The 26,807-nt window shown below is 41.1% G+C and overlaps 2 protein-coding genes and 1 pseudogene across 5 annotated transcripts in view; all 3 read right to left on the reverse strand.

Annotated features, from left to right (window-relative positions):
* The window catches only part of Fyco1 (FYVE and coiled-coil domain containing 1), a 68,919-nt gene extending 59,326 nt beyond the window's left edge, over positions 1–9,593 (reverse strand). For 2 of the 4 annotated variants that reach the window (XR_002378694.2, XM_021171508.2), the window contains exon 1: positions 9,447–9,593. The gene's annotated coding sequence lies outside the window, so the exon portion shown is untranslated. Of the gene's footprint in view, positions 1–985; positions 1,132–8,965; positions 9,282–9,446 lie in introns of those variants that run through there. The other 2 variants (XM_021171509.2, XM_029481240.1) reach the window with 2 other exon arrangements.
* A 3,322-nt stretch (positions 9,594–12,915) lies between these two features.
* Positions 12,916–17,622, reverse strand: Xcr1 (X-C motif chemokine receptor 1). The gene is made up of 2 exons (XM_021171209.2): positions 17,544–17,622; positions 12,916–14,040 (listed from the first exon to the last, which is right to left on the reverse strand). The coding sequence occupies exons 1-2, from the start codon at positions 17,557–17,559 to the stop codon at positions 13,040–13,042; spliced, it is 1,017 nt and encodes a 338-aa protein (XP_021026868.1). The 5' UTR covers positions 17,560–17,622; the 3' UTR covers positions 12,916–13,039.
* Positions 17,623–22,714: 5,092 nt separating this feature from the next.
* On the reverse strand, positions 22,715–23,882 carry LOC110302459 (annotated as a pseudogene).
* Between the last annotated feature and the right edge of the window lie 2,925 nt (positions 23,883–26,807).

Here is a 26,807-nt window from a genome sequence, read left to right on the forward strand (position 1 = left end):
GGATTTCTGAGTTCGAGGCCAGCCTGGTCTACAAAGTGAGTGCCAGGACAGCCAGGGCTACACAGAGAAACCCTGTCTCGAAAAACCAAAAAAAAGAAAACAGGCTGAGCAAGCCATGAAGAGCAAGCAAGCCAACAAGCAGTATTCCTCTATGGCCTATGCATTAGCTCCTGCCTCTAGCAGGAGCTATTTGAATTCCTACCATAACGTCCTTCAGTAATGGACTATGATGTGAAAGAATAAGTCTACAAAACCCTTTCCTCAAAAGGCTTCATCAAGAGGTATTTCTCACAGCAACAGTACCCCTATCTAAGAAGCTCACTACCAAGGAGAACAAGAGAAAAACATCTGGTATCCAGATAGAGTATAAGTGGCCCAGGCAGGGCTATAGATAACAACTCCTGGATACTTGGCAATAAAGAGGAATACATCACAGACATATTCAACCAGGCATTGAGCCTTCAAGGTGTTGTCCTGAGTTAAAGAAAACCCTAGAAAGACTATATACTTTATGCTTATGTTAACACAATGTTTTTGAATAGGTAACATTGGAAGAAAAATCAGAATACTTGATACAGAAAATGAGGAAACAGATGGGTATAACTTCAAAAGGGCATGTAGTTGTACTGGAACTGGAACAATTATATTCCATGTCTTGTTTATGGTAGCATTTGTCAAAGTTCACATAATGAGCTGGACTTGGTAGTATACACTCATAATCCCAGCAGTTGGGAGGCTGAGACAAGAGGATTGTTGTGAGCTCAAACATGTTGTATATAAATAGCTAGGGTATATGGCAAGACTCTATCTCAAAACAAAAAAAAAGGGCTGGGGATATGACTCTACTGGTAGTGCTTACCTAGGATGCTCAAAGCCATGGATTCAAGCCCCAGTACTTAAAAAAAAAATTCCTAAACAAACAAATAAAAAAAAAACAGAAAAACAACACAAACACAAATCTTAATAGTAATAAACAGAAACTTACCTAACTAAATTGTATCTCCTCTCAAAGCAGTAGTGTGATTTTTTTTTAAATGTGAAGGGAGCTCAAAAAGGGAAAATTTACTTCTGTATGCTGAAAGGAGAGATTGATAGGTTCTCTGTAATGACCATTGAGCTTCCAGGATGTCCCTGAAAAGTGGTAGATAGAAGTGAGGCCACATGGATAGTGAAGACAAAGGACACAGCTTTACTCATTCCACTGCTGCCAACCCAGGGCTCGTGGCTTCCAGATGTAATCATGAAAGGAGATGAATGCACGCTTAATCCATGAAGCCCATAGCTGTATATGTATAGGCAATATGATGTTTACAAAGAAGGGAGGTACATGTTTCTGGGGTGGGGAACTTGGGAAAGAGGTAAGAACAACTGACTGTAGCTAACATCCAGTCTGGGGATGGGACCTTGTGTGTATCATACAACCCACTAAATTTCCTGGATTCTAGCTATCTGGAGTCTGACCTTAAGGAAAAGATGTATGCCAATCAAAGCAAGGTCTTGGCACAAGGAGGCTGGACACAGACAAAAATGGGTTCCTTTAAGACTTTGTGGCTGAGCTGTGTGTGGTGGTGAACACCTTTAGTCCCAGCATTCAAGAGGTATATCTCTGTGAGTTATAGACTAGTCCAGCCTGGTCTTTATAGCAAGTTCTGGGCCAGCCAGTAAGACCCTGCTTTAAACAAACAAACAAACAAACAAACAATAACAACAACAACAAAACTTTGCGTGCTCGAGAACTACTGCTTATTTTTCATGGCATAACAGCATGTTCATGGTACTCTCTTTGAGACCTGACTTAGGTTGTACTTGGCTGGTATCAAGTTCTCAGGTCACAAAGTGAGCTCTTCCCTGTCACTGATTCCACATGTGATTTTCCAGAGTCTATGACAGTGGTTCTCAAGCTTCCTAATTCTGTGACCATTTAATAACAGTGGTTTTTAACCTTCGTAATGCTGCAACCCTTTAATACAGTTCCTCATGTTTGATAACCCCCAACCATAAAATTATTTTTGTTGCTAATTCATAACTGTAATTTTGCTAGTTACAAATTGTAATGTAAATATCTGTTTTCTGATGGTCTTAGGTGATCCCTGTGAAAGTGTAGGTTGACCCCACAAGGTGTTACAACCCATAGGTTAAGAACCATTGCTTTAATACAGTTCTTGTTGTGGTGAACCCAACCATAAAATTATTTCACTGTGATTTCATAACTGTAATTTTGCTACTGTAACAGGCTATACTTTGGGCAGTCACCTCACAGGAAGAACACCAAAGCCCCCTGGAGAGAACATGGCCATCTAGAAGATACTGTTTCCATGGACTCTGAATTCTATAACCTTGATCTGGGAAGGAAAGACATAGAAAGAGGCACTTTTACTCTCCACACCACGATCAACTTCCTTCTTATGTTGCTGCATAACTTCTAGAATGATGAAGTCTTCCCTGACACCTACAACTCTTGAGAAGACTACTCCCCTAATTCAGAAAATATTGGAGCTTCCATACATGTAGCTATCGTCTTTCTTGCCAAGAATTCAATATTATGTTTAAGCTCATTCAAATGTCTTAAGCCATTCAACTTCCTGGCAAAGAAGAAAAGATATTATACACATCATTTTTATAAAAGTATTATTTTTATCTAGAACCAAATGCTGAGTACCGAGTCATGGCCAAAGTATTCTTATGGAGGTCACAGATGTTTTCTGATATCCAAATTAACTCTATACCTGCCCAGATGTCCTACATGCTATACATAACATATACAATATATTAATTCCAAAGAAAGAAACAAAGACACTCTGCCTATAGCAAACTTACACCATGGTTCAAATGACTAGTATTCACAATGTTATCTACAAACTGGCTCAGGCATGAAAAACAGTGCCTGAAGAGTCACACCAGGAAGAATCATAAGGGTAGGAAGCTGGCGTGTGGAAGTCAACCTTGCCATACTTTTCTAACAACAACTAAGAACTGACTCAGAGAGGACAGGGTATATCTGGATTCCTCCCTAGTTCCAAACAAAGTGAAACAATTGTAAATCCTACCCTGATCAAAAGAAATACATGATGTTAAAAATCAGAAGGCCTTTCTGGAAGTGTAAATAGGCTTGACCTGGTTCAACACACCCAGCAATGTAGATCTGGTTTCAAACAACAGAGATGCATGCTTTTGATGGGTATTTTTAGCTTTGAAGACCATGAGGTCCCACTGGCTTGAATGTGAAAAATGTTGGTAAGCAGGCAAGCCACCTTCACCAGAACTTCATTAAGTGACTGTGATACTCTGTAGAGGTTTCCAGAGCCCAGGGCAGGTATTTCAGCACATCTGAGCAAAGGCTCATTAGGTGACCCAACTCCTTGAATCTACAATTAAAGTACTTCCCACTTGCATGTCCAGGTCATCTTTTCTGAACACCACCTACCCCCACAACTATCTTTTAAAGAGAATAAGAATTTATGATATGGCTATTGTTTCTTGAACCTCTTCTTGGCCCCCTCCCTCTTTCTTAGTCATTTCCCTAGAACACAAACAAAATCAGCCACAATTCCGCCCATGGATCCAGAACAGGGTCAGAAAGATCTGAGCCCAGGACAGTTGCTCTGGATTTGAGAGAATATAGGTGTCTTTTAAAGAAAATAGACAGTGGCTCCATGGCTCCAAAGAACAAGTTTCATGTCTGTTCCTGGGGCTAGAGCCATAGTTCTACTGCTGCAAAGCCCAGAGAAACATCTAGGAGGTAAGGATGAGGCATGACTCCAGAACAACTACCTCAACAATAAAGAATGAACAGGCCCCCAATAGAGATACATGATACCCAGGTGAGAAAGTGGCAGATGGCAAAGGCATATATCCTCCAATCTCTTTGCTGAACTGAAATGTTAATGGGTCAGTGTAGCTAACTATGATTTAAGAACTGGGTCTTTAATAGAATATGACATAGTCCCTTGTAAGTCGTTTCCTCATTACTACTAGAAGACACTTGACCAAACAAACCTAAGGGAAGATTTTTTTTTTTCTGGCTTACAGTTCAAATAGATATATTCCATCATAGCAAGAAAGGCAAGGCAGTATATGTTCTGAAGGCCACTGGCCAGCATTTAGAAAGAAGTGTGAAAAGGAATTGGGACACCCCAAGGCCTGTCTCAGGTAATCTCCTTCCTCTAGTAAGCCTCCACCTCTCAAAGGATTCACAACCTTCCCAACAGCCCTGCCAACTAGAGCTATGAGTTCAAACACATGAGGCTATAGTGGTACATTTTATATCCAAATCACAACAGTCACGATGCATGGCCTTGAGAAAGCTCAGATAATCTCTGGTGCTAACAAGCTGATAGCCAGACAAGATGTATTTTTAGCACCATTATTAAGGAAGAAGATCTCATTCAAGATTGAGAGTGTCACAACTCTGAACAATGCTGGTGGTGAGGAGCTCTGACATTTAAGGAGCTTAACACCATGGGAAAAACAGACATGTCTCCAATAAAGTTGTAAATGAGAAAAATCATTTAAGGCCGGATAAAACACCAACTGTCCAGTACTTATAATTCTAAGCTTTTGTTACAGAGTCTCATACCTCCTATGGCTCTTGGGCATTTTATATTATGGTACTGTTTTCTTCTACTTGTTCTATAACTCCATTACTGTTCATATTTCCCCAGCACCTAGTACTGTTCAGGTATATGAAGAATCCTCAGTAAGTTACTTGCCAAAAGAATGGGACAGAATATAGATCCTTAGTACACAAACCAAACAAAACCTTGAGGAATTAAAGTATGCCAAAAAGGTAAATAATAAAAATCTTTCAAATAGTGGAAACATGGGTAAACTTTCAGCAATCTAAATATTTGTTCTTATACTTACAGATATGAGTAGTCTTCACTCCTCATAAAGGAAACTTTTCTTTATAACAGATGGAGACCACTACAGAAAACCCCAACTAATAAAAAGGTAAACTGGTGGATCTCAGTCCCAGTGGATTCACTTACAAAACAACTCCTAAATGTAAGGCTCAGAGTACATTGGAAAGATTCTAAGAGACAGGGGATTCAGGAGTTTGCTGTGAGACTTGCTATGTCTCCTAGTGATGGAGAAGCTACAATAGTCTTACCAACATGTCTGCCTAACTGTGGGCTGAACAAGGACAACAACAAAAAAACATGTCAAAGTGGACATGGTAAAGTCCATGAATCCTCAACTTTACACAAAGAACTACAAGCAACCAGAGAATGCTTAGAATGGGAAAAAAAATAAAGTCTTCCCCAGGGGAGAGCACACCAATTCATTCAATATCAAATGGTCAGCCCTGAAAACATTCATGAGTAACAATTATTCATACTGAGCAGGTTATATTTAGGAACATATATATGATGTAACAACACTTAGTGAAAAAAGTGGCCATGAATTTGAAAGAGAGCAAAGAGGAGTATAGAAGATTTGGAGGGAGGAAAGGGAAGGGAGAAATGTTGTAATTATAATCTCAAAAATAAAATATAACATTGGGAAAAGTTCTATTTCTTCAATTTAAAAATGTTTCTTCATTGAGCACAAACTATATGCATTAAAAAAATGTAACTGTGAAGATTATATTGTCATTATTGTGAGACTCTTGCAGAGGTACAATTCCAAGAGTAAGTGGAATAACATGATTCAGCAATGAATGAGGAATATGTCCTCTACCCTAGACTGTATGAACAGATCTGCAGTGTTCTTAGTGTTCAGGAGATTTCTATAAGACCTGTTGTTCACATCTTAGTCTGTTACATAAGGTCCCATTTTCTGGGGTGACAGAACTGTCATTAATCCTTTCTTAGTTGTGTTTGTATGGACTACCATGGAATAGCCAAGGCTCTGGTTCCAGGCTTCAGTGTTTTGTGTCCTTTATCAAGACCAAATTCTGTGTTATGCTTCCCAAACCTTCCCCTGACTAATTTGTTCCTCTAGTCTTTCAGGTCTTATTTTGGGCAGAAAGAAGTGTGTATCAGTTTTTTCTCTAGGGAAGTCTTGCTCATAAATCTTCATTTGATCCAGAATAATAATCAATACACCTGCCACTAGCTTTCAGTAACCAAACCTTTTTGTTAGGGGCAGTGTTATGTCTACCTCTTGGTCTTAGGTTGAAGCCTTAACCTCCACATCTCAGAACATGATTGTATTTAAAGACAGGGTCTTTAGTAGAAAGATATCTGAGATTAAATGAAGTTTTGATGATAGGTCCTCATCCAATCTGATCTGTGTTTCTGTAAGGGGAACTATAAAGACACAAAACAGTATGGATAAGTGAATGTAGTGAGAAAGCATACAGATGCAAGTGAACAGAGGCCTCAGGACCAGCCTAACCTTTATCTAGGACTTTAGAATTATGGAAAATACGTTTCTGTTGCTTAAGCTTAATTTGTGGCATTTTCTTGTGGTGGTCTAACAGGCAACACATTTCCCCAGTCAGTTTCCATTCCCAGATGTGTGGATCTGACAATATCAACCAGGCAAACTGGGTGGGGTGGTATCTGGAGTCTGGGTTCTGGTGCCCCTGGGAAGAAGCATGATAGAAACAGAATAAGGCCAAGATCCAGGGTGACTGAAGCTTGAGCTAGGAGGAATGGACAAGACACTTTTCCTTATTAGGTGAGTTCTGTCAATTTGTACCCTGTTCAGGCTTTAAGACTGCTATATATGTACATTATTATTCAAGAAATAATGTGATGAGGATCATGGTATGACTAGATGTACATTTAGCTCTCTTTAAGTTACTGACCACTTTCCATCTTGTTTTTCAGGTGCAGTGTGGGGGAGGTGAATCTTTATCTTCCTTCACATGAAGATTAAGAATTGTGGTTGGAAAAAGGAGGGAGGGAAAAACAGATATTCTCAATGGCTAAAATGGCTAAGAAAGTATCTTTTCCATGTTCTTGACTAAGTCTTTGGTTATCCTGGATAAAATATCCAGGGCTATAGCTTCAGCAAATTCATTATAGTTTCATTTCACTTGACCCTCTCGGGTTAAACTGTCCAGACTTACACTGAATCTCTCTAGGAACTCATTCTTGGCTTAGCTCTAAGCATATGAAAAGTTTGCTTGGATGGTTCTTTTGGTCCAAGTTTTTTGGATGCTAAGAAATCACAAATGTGATGTCCTACACCTCAGGCCAAAGGTGCAGTACCTCAGGCTACTGGTTGGTTAGGTCAGCCCACAGATACTGAAACCAACCACTAGCCTACTCCATAAGTACTGTAACCAATTACCAGGCCACAGCATAGTCTTCAAAACCACAGATTCTCCTACACCTTTCTGCTAAACCATAATGTGCAAATATCCTCTTCTTGACACTGAAACCTGGACCAAAGGAAAATAGGCCTTTGGTGCTGTTCAAATGCCAGAGAGTCTTATGAACAACAAGGACTGCTGGTGGCCACAATAACTAGGCTAATTAAATATGGCTCCAATGTCAGAAAGTGGATGATAATATTCTTCTTGCCCAACTGTGCATGGTCAGAGCTATGCTCCTAGGATGGTACAGACACTTCAGTTAATTCTAGTGATACATCAAAAGGTAACTAGAAAGTAGGCAGTGTTTTTCCATGTGTAAGCTCACAGAAACATCCCAGTTTCTACCCCACAATAACTATTCAAATTAAGGTTCAAATGCTGCTAGAGAGAAGCAGGAACACAAAGTCACTCAGATGTCAACATGGTCACAAACAACTGGCCTCTGCTTACAGGTACCTCTAAGGTTAAAAACCTTAGTTATGACCCTTTCTGCTGCATGGGAGATGCTTGTAATGAATGTGGCCCCTAACTCTTTCGTTCCCAGTGGTTCTTGGCATGAGATAGATCATAGGTAGTCAACACACTTCCTCTAGCTCACACTGCTACACCAGTCTTGAGTTTTATCTTGTTTTTGGAATCTCCAGAAATCAGGTGACCTGTCAGCTAACCATTCCCTGCAAAGGGAAGCTAGGACTAAGGACTGACATTTCTTGAGTACTCTGTGTTCTGGAGGCAGCAGGCCTCCAGTCTCAAGGACTAACATAAAACAAGACCACTGGATGTTTGTTATTGATGATTTTGCTATTACAAGTGGTGTCTTTTATCTCACTCCACAGGACTGGGCTAAACACTTGGCACTTAGCCATGCTGGCTAAGGGGCAAAGGAACCTGAGACCATTTCCAAGTTCTAAACCAATTACAAAAAATAAAGTAAAATATTAAGAACACACACACGCGGTACTGCAGGACTCTGTATACATTATCTATTTTCTTAATAAAATAAACAATTTTCAAGAAGTGATACACAAATATGAACATTAAACAAACAGATAAATTCTGTCTCCTAAAGCTATAGTTTTTTCAGATCCTTTTAGTGAAAGGAGGCTGACAGTCAGCCCTGTGCTGATTCCCAGGATGATAACAATCCTGGCTCATAATCAGTATTCTGCATTTCAACACAGCAGAACTGGTTGTCATAGACCGAGAGTGTCGGGGCAGCCAGAAGGTTGCAAAACTAAAAGTAGAAACCCACAGCTCCCTTCCCCCAATCCAGCAACAGCAGCAAGCAGATGGCAGAGGAATTAACCTGCTTCAGACCACCATTGCTGAGAGAGGCTGTAAGTAGATTAAGTCCTGAGCCTCTGCCTCTAAAAGCCCCTGACCCATTTCTGTCTGGAAAGGAAACCACTTGTGTTAAGTCAAACAATCATAGGGACAGAAAGAAACAAGTGCTGTTTTTCTGCAGGAAGACAGCCCAGCCGTGGGAACTTTGCAGAGTGACACAAAGAATCATAGCATTAATAGGAAGCTACTTGGCTTAAGTGTCAACTACATGTTCTCTTCTTTTATGAAAATAGGATGTCGCCCCGCCCCGCCCTCCATCCGCAGCCCAAGCCTGGGTGCCAACAGGACAAGCTACCACACCAGATACATTAAGTTGTCCTACAAGTGTTTCCAGAAACTTTACCGCAGAGCTACCTTGAACTATCTGAGCACAAGAGCAGTGGGTAAGGTCAGCCAAGACACAAAAGGAACAAACTGTGTTTCCTGGACCGAAGGGGCGTCAGGAGTCATGCAGAGAGGAGGTTTTGGCTTTCTGGGGATTAAGTCCCAATGCCCGCGAGAACTTTGGGGTTTGGCTGCTGTGCCAGGGGTTTGTGGAGAACTGCCGAAGCTCCGCCTCACAGGGCGGCTTCACCATAAGGTTCCACAGGGTGGCCCCCTTCTGCCGGCTTAGATCTTGGAACAGTATTGAGGGTCTTTCTACGACCCCACAGACAGCCTAAGTATTGGAGCCAACCCCTCTGGAGAGAGGGTTCTCCCGAGGCGGCAGGCGCCCTGTGTGGGAGGGGACAGCCTCAGCAACAGGTGACGACCCACGCCCCCACGAAGCCTCCGCGCCGGCGTCCAGAACGGCCCCAGTGTCCCCGATGTCTGTCCGGGCGCCTGCGGCACTTACACGCTCGTGGGTCCACCGCTGGGCAGAAACGAAACTTTCTAGGGCCGAGCGGAAGAGTAGGCAAGCACAGAGCCGACTGCCATGAAGCGCCCAGTAGACCCAGAGCGCGCGCGGACTACGACTCCCGATATGCTCCACAGATGGCCTACAACTCCCATAGGGTGCAACTGGCCGGTGGACACTAACTACGACTCCCGGCATGCCTCACGACAGACGTCACTTCCTGAAACTCGAACAGGTTTTTGGATACCCGGAAGTCGTGTTTGGAATCCTGATTGAGTGTTGTTTGCTGTTGTTAAGCTCTTGCAATGTGACTGATTGGCTTTGAACTGTGCATGAGCCGTAAATATAAAATAATGTGCCCGATTCAGAACCCCCCCAAACAATGTGAAAATAATCTCATTAGTATTTTTGTACTATTATGTTTTATTTATGAAGCTAAAAATATGAACTTAGTATGTACTGGTGGACCTAAGTTCTCAGTTTTTGTTTCGCCTCATTAACAGAGACTTAAAAATCAGTGTTTGAAATATGTGCTAAAGAACTACCATGTTTAGCTTTCTCAGCCCTGTGTTTGCTTGTTGCTGAGTTGCAAAGCACCCTGAAGCCTGGTGCAATAGAATACTGCATTCCAAGTTCAGTATCGATAAACATGCTAAAGACAAGGGACAGTACATAGGAGTGTCAGCCCGTGATTAGGTTCGCTTCTTAGCTATGGCTGGCTCCTCACGCTGCCTTATTTTCATCATATTAGCTAGAAATGCTTGTGTACCTTACAGTACTTAGCTAATAGTGGCATCTGCCAGACTTCAGCATTTCAGGTTCTCAGGATAAATTCATACAGGAAGGAAAATAAACCTTTTTAGTTAATTTCATATTTTATCCTGGAGGTATATGAGACAACATATTAACTTGATGGAGTTGTCAGTTTGTGGATGGGGATAAAAAACCTCATGAAGAGAAATGGTTCCCCTTTCTGTTAACAAAGGAAAACAAAAAAAGGGAAAAAGTGGGAGGAAATAACATCAGAAATAAAGATTTATCAATAGAGTGAACTAAGAAAAATTTGCTCTAACTAGTCTGAACAGCTTTGGGATATTAAGGATGAGAGTGTGGGGCATGTGAAAGACAACCTTGTGAAGGAATATGTGGGATGGAGAGCACTGTGCCACAGACTCCTGTGACTACTTGAAGAGTCCTGATCTGCTGTACATGGTGTCAGATCTAAGATGGCTCCGGGGACACCAGTGAGACAGCAAAAAGGAACTAAGTCCAAGACAGTGACTGCTTCTGAGTCTTCACAAAAGTCCCAACAGGTGACAATGCTCGCCACACCCCTTCTCTCTGAGTTACCTCATCATTCACAGCTTTTATTGGGGCATGGTGAGATGAGGTAAGTTATGCTTGGCCAAGGATTTAGGGGCTTGGGATTGGCTCAAACACTGTATATAAGCTTATGTGCTTGGCAATAAATGCAGATCTGCACACTGATGCTGATCTCTGGAGTTTTATTTACCAGGAGTTGTCACGTGACTCTGTCACCTCTAAATGCCCATCCTAAGTCCTGTTCCCACAAAAGGGATTCCAAACACCCTTGTTTGAAACTTAGACCCCAAATAAATTTACAGAGAAGAGGAAGACAGGCCCCAAACAATCATGAGTTATTTAAGGGCAATGGTGTATTTTGAGAATTTCATAGACAATTCATCTAGAGTATAGTTAGATAAATTAAGATGACTATGACATCACTAGATGATTTAGTCTTAAGGGACCACAGTGATATGTGGTCCAACATTGACCAAAATATTGTGCAGTAGATGATTGTATATATTAAAAACCTAATATGTCATACCTTAACCAAAAGCCTATATAACGTTATGTTTAAAACTCAACACAGCTCTATGCTATAGGTAGGGTTCATTTCTGTACTTCAAAGATGAGATTGAGGCTTGGAATTTCAAGGAATGTCAAGCCCACCTGGCTAATGGGCAGAGATATAAACTAGGATGAAGTGGAAGGTTCCTGAGGCATCTCTAACAAACACATTGTCAGATATATGAAATGTTCATCTTCGTGTACAAAGGAAAGGAGGTCAGAAGAGGACAACGGATTCCCTTGGAACTGCAGTTAAAAATGGTTGTGAGATACCATGTGGGCTTTGGGACTGAATTTAGGCCCTCTGGAGGAGTAGCCAGTGCTCTTAACTGCTGAGCCATCCCTCTATCCACTTGAACGTTACTTCTTCTAGGGAAACCATAACTATTTTATGGCTTTTAATTTTTCATTAATTCTTTAAAATCTACTGTTATATGTTTTTATATATTTATTTTTGGTTGAAAGAACAGGATCTGAGTTCTGTCTTTGGCCTGGATGCAGATAATAGCAGTCTAAACTGACCCAAAGATAATAATGTTACCTGAAATTCTGGAGCATTCTGATGGAGTCACCTTATATTACCAGGGAAATCTGGGCCCTCTTTCGTGTTACTAGTTTTATTAATAAAAGAATTTAAGAAGTAACTCAGAAGGGAGCTTGAGGACAATTTTATTAAAGCTTCAAGGATAAACTCCAGGCAGAGGAGCTGTAAAATAAAAGATAAATCTCAGGCAGGCAGCTTCCTGAAGGAGGGAGATGTAACAGAGAAAAAAAAGAAGCAAAAGGAAGACACTATGGAACAGAGGGCACTATAAAGATGAAGTCATGGGTATGTGCTCATAAGCTGGAGAGATGCTGGGAAGGCAGAATCCATGGGACCTGTCTCTGTGAAAGGGAATGTGGTGCATGAGGAGAATTTAGCTCTGGAGAATGGTTACGAGGGGGATGCTGGCACTATTATCCACATGTAAGGAAGTCATCTTTCTCTCAATCTGAAGAGATGAAATGACAGAGGAATATTCAGCTTGAATGCCTCTGTTAAGTGAACTTTTCTTATCTGGACCTTCTTGGATGGATTGGTGTCAACTGGAAGTTAGCAGCAATATCCTATTCATCTTTGTATTGCCCAAATAATTACTTAGTGCAGACAGTAGCACATATTGTATTTATTCCTTCAGTTATGAGCTAAATATTTAAAAGCCAGCTTATGTGTTAACAGCTGTTGCCAGAATACAGAACCATATTCATTTTAGTGGGATTTTATGGTATAGATTTCATTGTGACTGTACTTATTTAAAGATGTGATTATTCTTGTCCTGAAGACAGGTTTTTTTTTTCCAGTAGCTGCTAAGAACCACAGAGTCAGCCATCACCAAGGTGAAAAAAAAATAGTTTGGGGCAACCTTATGTACCAGCAACATCACTGCAGTTAGCACATACTATTAACTTCAAGCCCTTCCAAAGTCTAGAAATCCTTCCATTTAGGATCTTCTGACCATCACTAATAAGCAATCTATGTCTAAGTAAGAAAATAAATGATGAACTGAGTGCAGGAAGTGTTGCTTTGGATTGCCCAGCTGGAAGCCACTTTCCCATAGGTATCATGTCTTTCCTCCACACCTCTGCAGTATCTTCACTGTTATATTTTCCTTCCCGATCCACTTCTCCCTGTCTTTCTTCACCTCCTCTAGTCATCTCCATGTGCCCAACCTCTCCTCTCAGTAGAAGGAGGGTCCCTCATATGTAAAGGTACCAGGGGAGCAGGGAACAGCACTGGATGTCTTCCGGCACAGCCAGACTTGCTGGAGGAGATGTTTTAGGTGTCTGCGGAACTTGACCCCAACAAAGACATAAAGCACTGGGTTGAAACAGCAATGAGAGAAGGCCAAATGGCGACAGATGATCATAGCTATGTCCAGCTGCTGAATGCTCTCACAGCTCTGCTGGATGATTCCAGTTTTCAGGAAGAGAATGAGGTTGTAGGGAGCCCAGCTGAGAAAGTATGCTACCACGACGGTGAAGATGAGCCTGACTGTTCGGTGTCTCTGTCTGGACCTTGAGCGAAATAAAGTCCTGAGAATCTGTACATAACAGAATAGGATGATTCCCATGGAGAGGAGGAAGAAGATGTTGTGCTGGTAGACTGAGGCCAAGAACCCATGATGTTCAGAATATTTACAATGTAAGGAAATCACTTTGTGGAAGACAGCATCAGGGATGGAGAACAGAATGCTGGCTGCCCACACACATGATGTCACCAGCACACGGCAGCGGAGGGTATGGATACCCAGAGTAGAGATGGGGCTCACTACAGACAGGTATCGGTGGATGGTCATGATGGTTAGGAAGAAGATGCTGCTGTAGAGGCTGATGCCGAAGATCATGTTGAAGAACTTGCAGAAGAAGTCACCTAGAAACCAACTCCATTGTGCTGAGATCAACACAGGCAGTAGACAGGAGAACATCATGTCTGAGAGACACAGGTTGAGGATGAAGATATTGGTGAGTGACTCTAGATTCTCATACTTCACCAAGACCCACAAAACCAGGCTGTTACCCACAAGGCTGAGGAGAAATACCAGAGAGTACAGGACAATGGTAGAGATGGTGGAAAAGAAGATGACATTGTTCTCACATAGAAGACTCGATTTATCATGATAATCATAAAAGGCTGTAGAGGACTCCATCTGGACCCAGGATGCAGGGATACTGAGAGCATCTGAAATGATAGACATGTTGGGTTTAAATCCACATAGTTGGAATAGGGATCATTATTATCCCTGCTGCAAAAAAGTAAAGTCTGTGGGCCAGATTTCACTAGTGAACTATTTTTAACAAGATTGAGAATTGGGCTACTACATAAAGTCATTAAGGAACATTTTTTTTCCTGTAGAAAGACTTTTCTTGATTAAGGACACACAACATTGATTTACATCTGTCACAAGCCCCATTTCTCCTGGTAAATTGGCACTGAGAAGTCTTAAGATAGGCTCACAGTAAATGTAGGAGAAAAGAGAAGTGGAACTAGATTGAAAGGCTTGAAATCAAAGTGGACCCCACTATTGTGCCCTTGTGCAAAATTTTTAACCTTTCTTAGCCTTAGTTTCTTATTGACAAAAGGGCTCAAGTTCCCAGATTCATTTGTTCAGTTATTCAATAAATGTCTAGAGAATGTTTTGTCTTCCCTGTCTCTCTTTCCCCTCCCTTTCTGTCTATCACTTTCTCTATTCTCTCTTATTTTCTCTTCATAAACTGCATAGATCATCACAGCAGGCTTTCATTGAAAAAAATTTCATAGGATAGGAGGATGGTGGTTCAGTCTAGTGAAAATACTTTTCAGCTTTATAAAACCAGGAAGTTGAACATCTAAGACTGCAATGCAAAATTCTATACTCTTGTATTTTGAGGAAATTAATTAGAGAAATCGCCTGAGCTTCTCAAATATTATAATTGAAATAAGCTGGGGGTGGTAGTAAATGCCTATGATTTGGCTACTGGGGAACTGTGTTAGGAATATCATGAGTTTGAAGTCAGCCAGGGTTTTCTGTTTTGTTCTTTATTTAAAAAATGTGTTGTGTCATAATGAAACAGCATGGTTGTGGCAAAAAAAAAAAAAAAGACATGCAGATTAGCAGGATAGATAAAGAACCCACACAGCTATAGCTACCTACTAGATTTTTGACAAAAGTAGCAAAACATATGTGTTAAAAAGTCAGCCTTTTCAACAAATTGTGCTGGGAAAACTGGTTATCTACATATAGAAAAATAAACTAAACCCCAATATAAAACAGTTCAAAGTGGATTAAAGACTTTAATGTATGACATGAATTTCTGAAAATTTTAGAGGAAAACGAAAGATTTTTCAAGATTTGGCATAGGAGCCCTTTTAGAAAATGACTCCAGTAGCTCAGAAAATAATACAAGAATAGGTAAGTGGGATAGATTGAAATTAAAAAGCCTCTGCATAGCAATGGAAGCAATCAGACAAAGAGATGGTCTATAGAATGGGAGAAAAAAAATCTTTGCTAGTTATACATTTGACAGAAGATTAATAATAGAATATACAAAGAATTTTTAGTAATTAAAATTTAAAACTCAAGCAATTAAATCAATAAATAGGCTAATGAAATGAAAGACAGTTCTCAAAAGATGAAGTACAAATGACCAAGACCATAAAGAATATTTAACATCTTTAGGGATCAGAGAAATGAAAATTAAAACCATATTAATATTTTATCCCTCAAGTCAGAATGCCTGTTATTATAAAAACAACAAATGGTGGTGAGGGTATGGGAAAAGAGGCACCTTTATCACTGCTTGTGGGATGTAAAGTGGTTTAGCACTATGGAAATCATTATAGAGGTTCTTCTACCACATGACGATTTCCTGTGTATATACCCAAAGGTCTCTCAGTCTATGATACAGAGATACTTGAACATCTATGTTTCTTATAACACTGTTCAGAATAAGCCAACAATTATCTGTCAACTGATGAACTGATAAAGAAAAACAGTGGCTTGTATACTGTGGTGGTTTGAATGAGAGTAGCCCTAGAGGGTCATATATTTGAATGCTTAGACACCAGTTAGTGGAAGAGTTTCAAAGAATTAGGAGGTGTGGTCTTATTGGAGTTGGTGTGTCACTGGGAGCAGGGTTTGAGTTTTCAAAAGCACAAATTAGGCCCAGTCTCTCAGTCTCTCTGTCATTGTCTTTGTCTCTTTCTGTCTGTCTGTCTCTGTGTATCTGTCTCTGTCTCTCTCTCTCTCTCCTCCCCCTCTCTGAGTGATGCCTGTAAATCAAAATGTAAAACTCTCAGTTATTACTCCAATATCATGTCTACTTCCTGGCCATCTCTCTGGCCTCAGTAATATATTTTAGAACATAGTATAACATGACCAAATAAGTTTGTCCTGGAAATGTGAAGTTGCTTAAATATTGGAATGTTAAGCAATTTAGGTCACCTTATTAACAGATTAAAAAAAATAAAACCTACATTATCTTTTTTGTTAAATGCACAAAAGTATTTGACAAAGTTTAACATCCATTCTCAATACAAGCTTTCAACAAGTTAGAATCAAAAATGACATTTTATATCCACTAAACCAGTCCATTTTCATGGAAAATTTGGAGGTAATCCTGTTTTGTGCTAGGAAAACTTGGGATTCTAAGGAGAGAGGTGGCAAATTACAGTTCCCTAAGTAGTGAACTGAACTTCTCTGTGTATTGGAGCCTAATGACTCTTTGTCCTTGGATTACTAGGGTTTTGTGATTGTGGCAAGATGGAATGTTGCAAATAAGAGCCAAAGTTAACTGTTGTGTTGTAATAGCCATTTTCTATTAACATCTATATTTGACGTAATAGCTCAACCTGGATTGAGCATTTATGTTATGCTGAGAGAAGGTCACACCATCTCAGTCAGATATGTATAGGAAATCCCTATGTCCTTCTGTAGCTGCCTACCTGAACATATAGCCGTATATTTAGTCAAGACCTTAGTTTATGGCACTCTTTTGTTCTGTGACTGTAAAAGTTCATGTAAAAGCTTGATGTATTGGCATATTCCAGGAGAATTAAGAGCTCAAGGCCAGCCTCAGCAACACAGTGAATTTGAGGTCAATCTGGGTTATGTGAGACTTTGTCTCAAAAAGTAAAATATTATCTATCTTTGTCCCCAGGACATCAGGTCTTTCAGGATAACTTGACTCCACGCACTGGGTCATGGTCACTCATATTTGGCACAAAGAAAAAGGCTTGTATTCTTTAAAATGAAGTTATTTTATGTTAACATATTTTAGGATTTTGGCTTCCATTTTTTCCTGTCCTCTATCCTCACCAGCCCCATGATTTAACTCTAGGGGAGTGAATTTAGTTTTTGGCCCATGAGATAATTTAGGTTGAAAACTATACTTTTAAGTTATTCAGCCATCAAAAATAATAACTTACATAGCAACTTGGAATCAAACACTTCCATTTCTTTCAACAAAGAAAACATATAACTATTCTATTCAAAGAAAGGTACCTAGATTGCCTTCTCTAAAAGTACAAATCCTTGGGAAAGCTCAGATAAAAGGAATCTGAGACTCAGAGGCAAGCCTCGGAACTCTTAAGGTTTATGAGCCTGCTAAGTGGTTCCAGTGACCACCAAAGTTTCAGAACACTGATGCTGGCTATTAAAAGAAGAAAAAAATTTATAAGTTTAAAATGTATGCAAAGGAACTCACCTGAGTCTGAGTCCATGTCACTGTTTCACGTCTGTACGCTTTGTGCTTCCTTTGATCTCTTCCAGTGCTAGAGTTTCACATAGGTAACAACCCTATGATTGATAAAGGTTCTATTAAATTGTCTAGGCTGGCCTCAAACTTCCCCTTCATTAAGGATGAAATTTTGGAGCTAAAGATTTTTTTTTAAATGTTTCCTTATGTTTGGTTTCAATATGAGCTGCATACAGGATCTCTAGTCTAAACTATAAAGCTCTAAAACACTGTTTAGTTATGGATTGGGGATCTTTTTGGTCTAACTAACTTCAACAAGATACGTGACTCTGGCCGGGCATGGTGGTGGCACATGCCTTTAATTCTAGCACTCGGGAGACAGAGGCAGGCGGATTTCTGAGTTCAAGGTCAGCCTGGTCTANAAAGTGAGTTCCAGGACAGCCAGGGCTACTCAGAGAAACCCTGACTCGAAAAAACCAAAAAAAAAAAAAAAAAAAAAAAAAAAAAAAAAAAAAGAGAAAGATACGTGACTCTGTGCAGCAATCCTGTGCAAAATGAGACCAGATGTGGCCATATTGTCACATCAAAGGCAGTGCTGCTTTCTAGGTGTGGTGGGTGGTACATTCCTAGTAATCTCAAAATTTAGGAGATAAAGGTAAGAGGACCAGAATTTAAGGTAAGCCTATCTATACAGTAAACTGAAGGCCAGACTGGGCTACAAGGAGACTTTGTCTAAACATCCAGACAAATAACCCCCAAATAAAGGTACTGCTCTGGTGTTGGGAGCTCCAGGAGCAGCATTTAGGCCTGACTTTGTGGTGAATTCACAGGGGTCTCTGGCTTCCAGATTGCTGTCTGCATGATACAAAGGAACTTACCAAAATGTGTCAACTCAAGTACTACAACACCTGTCTGGGCCTCTACCAAAGGACAACTGTAAGAGAAACTGCTTCTAGTGTGCAGAACTTGAAGCATTGCACCAGATTGTTTATTACTTGTGAAAAATTAATGGATACCCAGACTCTCAGCTGTGATTCTTGAGTTTAAGCCTTCAGATTTTGCTGGAGAGATGGCTTAGAGCTCTGGTTGCCCTCCTGAGGACCTGGTTCAATTCCCAGCATCACATGACAGCTCACAACTGTCTGTAACTCCAGTTCTGTGGAATCTGGCACCCTCACACAGATATACAAGCAAGCCAAAATTATCAATGCACATAAGAATACATAAATCTTAAAAAAAAACCCAAACCCTCTAGATTTCAATCTGTACACATTGAATTTGACGTTTGATTTAAGAAAATCTTAGCTCTCAATGTCCAGGATCAGAGCTAGGTAGGTAAAGGACTTTCATAGTGACTTTAATATCACATAGTATGCAGTGCGAACATACTATTTCCTATTTCTTATGGCAAAAGAGGAACGGGCCCCTAGCTTCTTTTCACTTCCCTCTGGACATTCTCACTTTCTCTCTCTAAAGATTCCTGTACCCTACCCTGCAGCTGCTTGCCAACTGTTATTGCTGAGGCTGCCTGCTTTCCTGATCTTTAACTCAAATAGCATGGCTTTTTGAGTCCCTGGAAGCTACAATTCTGCTGCCCTGCTGTTTTTTCTCTCAAATCCTAAAACTGTTCTCAAGTTTTCTTAAGTTCTTTTATCAATGAAGCTAAAAACTAGCAAAAGGGACCTACATTTTCTGCTAACACTGCCTCTCTCTCCTCCATGCTGGTATTATAGGGGTAATGCCACTGTCTTAGTTAGGGTTATCATTGCTGTGACCAAAAGCAAGCTAGGGAAGAAACAGTTTATTTGACTTACACTTTCACTTGATAGTCCATCATTGAAGGAAGTCAGAACAGAAACCTGGAGACAGGGGCTGATGCAAAGGCCATGGAGGGGTACTGCTTACTGACTTGCTTCTTCTGACTTGCTCAGCCTGCTTCCTTTATAGAACCCAGGACCCAAGCCCAGGGATGGCACCAACCACAGTGGGCTGGGTCTTTTCCCATCCATCAATAATTAAGAAAATGTCCTATAGGTCTGCATGCAGCCAGATTTTATGGAGGCATTTTTTTCTCAGCTGAGGTTCCATCCTCCAAGATGACTATAACTTGTATCAAGTTGATATAAAACTAGACAGCAAAGCCACTGGCTGAGTTTATGGCAAAGTTTGTATATGAGTCATAGCCAACATTTTTGAGTTCTTATTATATGCCAGGCAGAATGTAACTATTTTAGACTACTCTTTCTATGAGATACTGTTCATGAAGTTGTCTTACTCATTTCTCCTCTCTGCCCTCTGTGTGTGTGTATGCATGTCTTTATTGCATAGGACCATAGATGGCACATATTTTCAAGAACTCAACACAAATGTGTAGAGTAAAAATCTCACAGTAACACATGGGCTTCCTTGCTACACTACACTGTAGGAAATTCAACATGGCAAGATCTTTAAAAATCTTTGCTATTTTTTATTGCATCTGTGTATGCATATGTGTGTGTGTGCATGTGCATGCATGTGTGTGCACATGTATGTCATATGGTATATGTGTAAAAATTAAAGGGCAACTTGTAGAAGTCTATTCTTTTCTTCTGCCCTGTGGGACCCAAGGATTGACATCAGGCTTGGTTGTAAATTCCTTTATCTACTGTGATGTCTTGTTGCCCCATGGTTGGAAATTCTTTACCACCCCTCCATTGAGATACAAGATTTAATTCCACTGCCCTGGAATCTGAGCTGTTTACAATGCTTTGCTTTTCCAATAGTCTGTAAGAGAGACATTCTGAGAGTTCTAGGTTATAAAAAGCATTACAGTTTCTATCTGGATTCTCTTGGTGCTCTAAACCATCAGTTATGAATTTATCTACTTGATGCCACTATGTATGTGAGGCCAGTGTTGACACAAAGCATAGACCTCACTTCAAAGAGAATGAAAAATATTTTATTTTGGAGATTAATATGAGTAACTATAGACTGGGAACATAGATATCAGGTTATACCAGTGTGATAACAGTGTCATGAAGTTTTTATAATAAGAGAACAAAGAATATTATAAATAAAGACACCTTTCAAATGAATTGGTGAAAACAGCAAAGTAGAGAAGTCTCTGCTATAGGCTATAGCTGCTATCTGATTGCATTCTTAGCCTTTGAGTTGCTGGAAGCTAGGGGTCTGTCAGTACATTCCAAAAATAATTTTCTAATAGTTGTAAGGATAGCTGTTAGGACAAACACAAAGGGAGGCAATGAATGACTATTAAGAGTAGCAAAGTAGCTTAAGATAATTTAGACCTAGACTTGGTAATTTTTCTCTCCAATCACAGATGTTCTAATCAATCAATTAATCAATCAATCAAATAGCAAACCAACCAACCAGTCAATCAATCAGTCTTGAGGAATCTTTACACAGGTATGGTGTTCCCCCAATCCCCCGCCCCCTGGAAACTTCAGTTCACACTGCTATGCTGATGAAGCCATGGCTGTTTGAGAGTCTGAGTCCAGATCCTCAGCTTTCTCTGCTGAACCAGACACAAGAAGGAAGCTGTTTGGACTACCTCATTTTCTATCTCAGTGGAACCAAGGAACTTCTGATGGAACATATTATTATCACATAATAATAGATAAAACAAGAAATGTCAATTAGGGGAATAGCCTCAATCTGCGTCTACCTTCCCCCACTCTGCATCTCAGTTGCTCACAGAGGATTGCCTCCAACAAGCCTTGCTGATTCCAGAAACTTGCCTTTGGCATGGCTGTAAGAGAGGTGAATTTCCTTAGTTTGGCTTTCATTAGAGTAAGCCTACCTGTTTTATAGCTAAGGTCTGGCAATTTAGGGTCATCCACCAGAGTGCCACAAGTCACCCCCTCAATCTTGGTTTCCAACAAAATTTCTCTTTCTCTCTGCCCTTTCTCTCTCCTTCTCTTCTTCCCTTTCTCCTCTCTTTTATTGACTAAGTTATTTATTCACTCTATATTCTGAACACAGCTCCCCCTCCCTCCATCCCTGGCATATCAAGCTGTAGCAAGACTAGGCACATCCTCTTCCACTGAGGGTAAAGACAGGCAACATACTCAGAGACAGTCCCTGCTACTGCTTTAGGCGTACCATATGAAGACCAGCTGCACTATGCTACATATATGCAGAGGTCCCAGGTCTGTCCCGTTTATGCTCTCAGGTAGGCAGTTCAGTCTCTATGAGCCTCCATGGACCCAGATTAGTTGACTCTAAGTTTTCTTGTGGTCCTTGACCCCTCTAGCGCCCACAGGATTCCCACAAGCTCTATTCAACATTTGGCTGTGGGTCTCTGCACCAGCTTCCAACAGTTGCTGGGGGGAAACCTTCTGACAATATTCATGCTAGGTGATTATAGGAGAATATCATCAATAGTGTCAACAGTGAGATCCCTCTCATAACATGAGTCTCAAGCTAGGCCACTCATTGGTTGGCCCTTCCCTTAAATTCTGCTCCACCCTTGCACATCCTGTAGGCAGGACAAATTGTGTGTCTAAGGTTTTGTAGCTGGGTTGGTATTCCAATCCCTCCACTATTGGAAGTCTTGCCTGGTTACAGTAGATGACTGGATCATGCTTCATACCCTCATTTCTAGGAATCCTAGCTAGGGTTACCTTCATAGATTCCTGGGAATCTTCATTGTCCTAGGTCTCTAGCTCATCTGTTGCACAGGGTAATTTTTGTGGTATTTCTTGCCAAGATACTCTTTCATTGTAAAATCCTCCTGGATTTCACTAAGCCCTGTGGGTGCTCTGGATAGAGTTATTTATTTATTTATTTATTTATTTATTTATTTATTTATTCAACGACTTCAAACAGGGCTTTAATTTCAAATAAACCACAGTACCCAGGAGAAAGTAGAACTAAAGCTGATGTGCTGACCAGGGCTGGCAGTGTCGAGGGGAGAATTCTGGAAGCTTTTGACCCACTGCTCTATCTGACTAGGCCTTCTGATGAGCAACTTCATGCGGACAGGACAGGCTCTTCGTTGTTTTGCGCTTCCAGGCACCACAGTCCTTGGTCTATGAGCAGAGCGGTGACACAGGTGAACAGCACTTGGCAGGCATGGGCTGGGTGGGTGGAATTCGGTGACACTGAGTGCCCAAGGCAGGTCTGGGTTCTCAAAGCACCCCAACAAGGGCTACGGATGCTATCCTCCAACCCTAGGATTTTCAGAGGGATAAGATTTAAAAGTCTTCATCCTCAGATTCAAAGAACCTCTCCAGTCTCTCTACATCAGAAGAGTCTAGGGACAGGTTCAGGATATCCTGGCAGGCCAGATGAGAAGGCTGCTGTTCCACCAACTCAAACATAGACAGGGCACCTCAAAGCTGAGATAGCTTTTTGACTTGCTGACACCAGTCGTTAAAGTCTTCCTCAGTCTTACAGAAAAATTCCATGGCAATGGATGGGTCAAGCTCTCCAATGTCCATCTTAAAGGGAGGGTATTGGCAGTGGAAGCTCTCAGGGTTAAAGCAGCTGTCAGTCAGATCCACTGCAGGCTGGATCTGCAGGCATTGGGGTCCAGACAGATGAGCTCCTCACCAATGTAGCCAATAAAGCAGTGGGCACTGTTGGGCTTCCTTCCAATAACACCCAGGGACTGGGGCATCATGAAACAGTGCTTCAGTGTCTCCACATAGGCCTCATTGATATCTGTCAGTCCCACGCAGAGAGGGATGAGAAGCACTAGTGGTTTCCAAGCCAATGGCCTGTTCATGACTTCAGCTCCAGTAGGGAACCCATTACAGTACCTCTTTGAATTCGTATGAAGTACAGCAGTCCCAGCAGAGAGAGGGCTGGCCCTGCATAACCTTCTGATTTCCTCCATCACCACAGTGTTGTCCACTGCTGCTATGTGAACAGCCAAGGAACTCCATGTGTCGAATATAGCAAATTTCTTGAGGACCTGGGCAACAGTGTTCAGCCCCCACACTTGCCTTTGCCAACTCCCACTTGTGCGATCTGGTGGATGGAACAGTGGAATAGTAGCTGCCGTTCCTGTCGAGGAAAGCATTGAGGACATTGAAGTATTTGTCAGGCTGTCTCTTCCACTGAGCCCATCGCCAATATCAAACTAAGTGCTGGCATACCAGGGCCCAGGCAAAGATCATCTGTCCACACTGAAGCTTGCAAACCCAGCCTGTGTCTGAAGTAGGCCAGTTCCCCCAAGAGCCGGCAAGTTTCTCCGTATGTAAACTAAAGTCTGGATGCATCATCAGACAAGATTTCACCCTTCTCTGTGAAAATGCTGTATTTTCTGCCCAGAATCCAAACAGGCTCTGAGGTTTCAGGGAAATCTTCAAATTCAGCAAACCGGAGAGTATCATATGTTGTCATATGTCTGTGTCCATCTTCCCTGTCTGGTTGCCGACTGACTGTGCTGTTGCTCTGACAGTATATTTGAGTATTTATGTTTTATGATAGCAGCAAAACTAAGCAGACATTTGAGAAGCATAAGGCCTCTCCTGGTGCAGGAACTCTAGAAGAGATAATATGAACATCTGCTAAAGTTGTCCTGAGACTATGGTTCAGTGGCAGTAGCTCACTTCTTTTTCTGCCATTGCTCCTCAAGCACATATGGATGGGTGGAAGAAAAATGGCAACAGGATTCCTGGAAGAGGATTGATTTGAAATCAAGTATAGGGCATGTCTGTGATACAGAGACAAGTATAGGCCAATTGAGATAGAAAATGGAGAGCTACAGTCACACTTGGATCATCTTGTGGTATAGTCATCACTTGTCACTACATGAGGCTATGACAGAGTCACGGGCCCAATCCAGATCCAAGAGAAGAGAAAGTGTGGGAGAAAGAAGCCAAACAAAAGAGAGTTAAGGGCACATATTTAGAGTTAATTCTCAAAAGGTTAAGCACAGACTCCAGGACTCTGTGCTTATGTAATTTTGGCAATTCAGTTTGTCTGAACTAAAGGTAATGACAGCACCAATCTCACGGAGTTGTGAGGATTAAACAAATCAGTACGTCAATGAGTTGGAAAACTGCCTAGTGAGTGCACAGTCCTACTTGCATCATGGTAGATGCAAAGCAGGAAGTTGAGGGTGGAAAGTAGGACAAAGACTGAGGTCAAAATTAGCATAAAAAAAGCCAGGAGGCAGAGAGGAAAACTAACTGCTCCCCAATAAAGTTGACATAAGCTGCATGCCCAGAAAAAAATTACACTATGTGAACAACCCAAAAGCTGATTATATTGGGGTGTAAGTATGCCAATCCTTTGGACAGCAATTTTCACTGGTCCTCTGACCTTTTCCCCAGCATTGGCACTCTTTATTCCTTGGAAGTTCCCCTTTTTTCTTTTCTTTTCTTTTCTTTTCTTTTCTTTTCTTTTCTTTTCTTTTCTTTTCTTTTCTTTTCTTTTCTTTTCTTTTCTTTTCTCTTTCCTTTCCTTTCGTTTTTTGAGACAGGGTTTCTCTGTGTAGCCCTGGCTGTCCTGAACTCACTCTGTAGACCAGGCTGGCCTTGAACTCCGAAATCCGCCTGCCTCTGCCTCCCAAGTGCTGGGATTAAAGGCATGCACCACCACTGCCCGGCAGTTCCCTTTTTCTTAATAAATGTTCTCTTCTACCACTATCCATGTGTCCTTGGTTTAAATACAAATATACGGTGGTTCAAAAGGATAGAACAGGGGTCTTATCCTTATGTTGCTCACAGGCTCACTGGTGTGGAAGCAGAACGTTCAGGACCAGTGTGTTAAGTGCTATAAGAGGCCTTGGAGAAACAGGGTAAACGTCTTGGTGTGAGGCTTATACTAAAGGACCATCAAAAGACAAGTGAATGGAAGAGGGGAAAAATGACAAGTGTGGAGGTCACTCTTGCACGAAGGTTTGCTCTGGGCCACAAAGTGGTTCCGAGTGGGTGAAGCATGGGGTATAAGAGGCACAGGCACTAGGGTTGTGACTGGAAAGAGAAGCAACATCTCCTGACTTAGGAGAGTTGGGCTGGTTCAATCCTGGTCTGCTCAATTTATGACTGCATTGGTTCAGAACAGTCCTACAGTTGTGAACTGCTTTGATGCCCAAGAGTATGAAATGTCACAGAGGCCACATTCCTAATTGAAGAGTGAGTATTATGACCTCTCTTGGTGGAGTATTTTCCAGTTTGGATACTGCTACATAGATGTTCAGAGAACACGTACTGCATGGACTGTATTGAAAAGCAGGTAGGAGGAACTAGGAGGAAGAGGAGGAAGAATTGAGGAAAAGTCTAGGCTATTCCAAAGGACTCTGTACTTCATGAGGTTTTCTGAATGGTAGTGGAGAATAAAGCAGAGTGCTGTTAAACTGAAAAAAATGACAAATGAAAATTACCAAAATGCCAACATTCCTGGGTTGAGGAATCTTGGTCTAAACTGATCTAGTGCTCTAAGTTTAAATGGGAAGTGAAGTTCTCTTCTATATATTTGGAGCACACAGATCTAGTATCCTATTTCAGCTAATGCTAAGGGACATTAGACATAACTAGGGATATGAGTGAATCTTTTACAAAGATATGGCCTTGTGATGTTCCAGATTATGATAGTTAACTTTGATTGTTAACTTGACTGGTTTTGGAATTACTTTGGAGACACACCTTTAGGTGTGTCTGAAGCTGTTTCTAGAGAGGTACCTGGGGGCGGTGTGGGGGGGAGAAGATTAAATCTGAATGTGAGTGGTGATATTCCACTTGGATTGAAAAAGAAAAAAAAAAGAAGAAAGCAAACTGAGTACCAGCATCCCCCTCTCTGCGCTTCCTTGACTGTGGATATAATGTTGCTAGTTGTCTCCTGCTCCAGCAGGAATGCCTTCCCTTCCATGGTGTGCTACATCACACCATGATGTAGCCAGGAGCCCAAATAAAGCCTACCTTTCTTAAGGAACCAATACGCAGCTAAATAAAAGTCAAACAAATAAAAACAAAAACAAAACCCAAACCAGAACACATTCATAATTAATAGATGAAAGAAGAAAGATCATAAGAGTTTATATATGTTGCATGTACCATCTGAGAAGGGCAATGCTATTATCAGCTACTATGTAATATCCAGTTTTCTTTCTTATTTTTCCCCTCATCCTCCTCTTTTTTTCTTAAAACACCATTTGTTCCTACACGTTTCACTTTACTCTGGTATTAAATGAGGGGTCTTTTTTCCTTTTCAGACTTTACAAGTAGGGTTAATTTGATTAACTTTGTTCAGATGAGGTGGTAGTGGTGGGAAGTGGTTTCAAGATAGGCTTAGCAGGTAGTGCTGTCAACTTAAATTCAGTGT

Source organism: Mus caroli, chromosome 9, assembly GCF_900094665.2.
Source record: "Mus caroli chromosome 9, CAROLI_EIJ_v1.1, whole genome shotgun sequence".
NCBI lineage: Eukaryota > Metazoa > Chordata > Mammalia > Rodentia > Muridae > Mus > Mus caroli.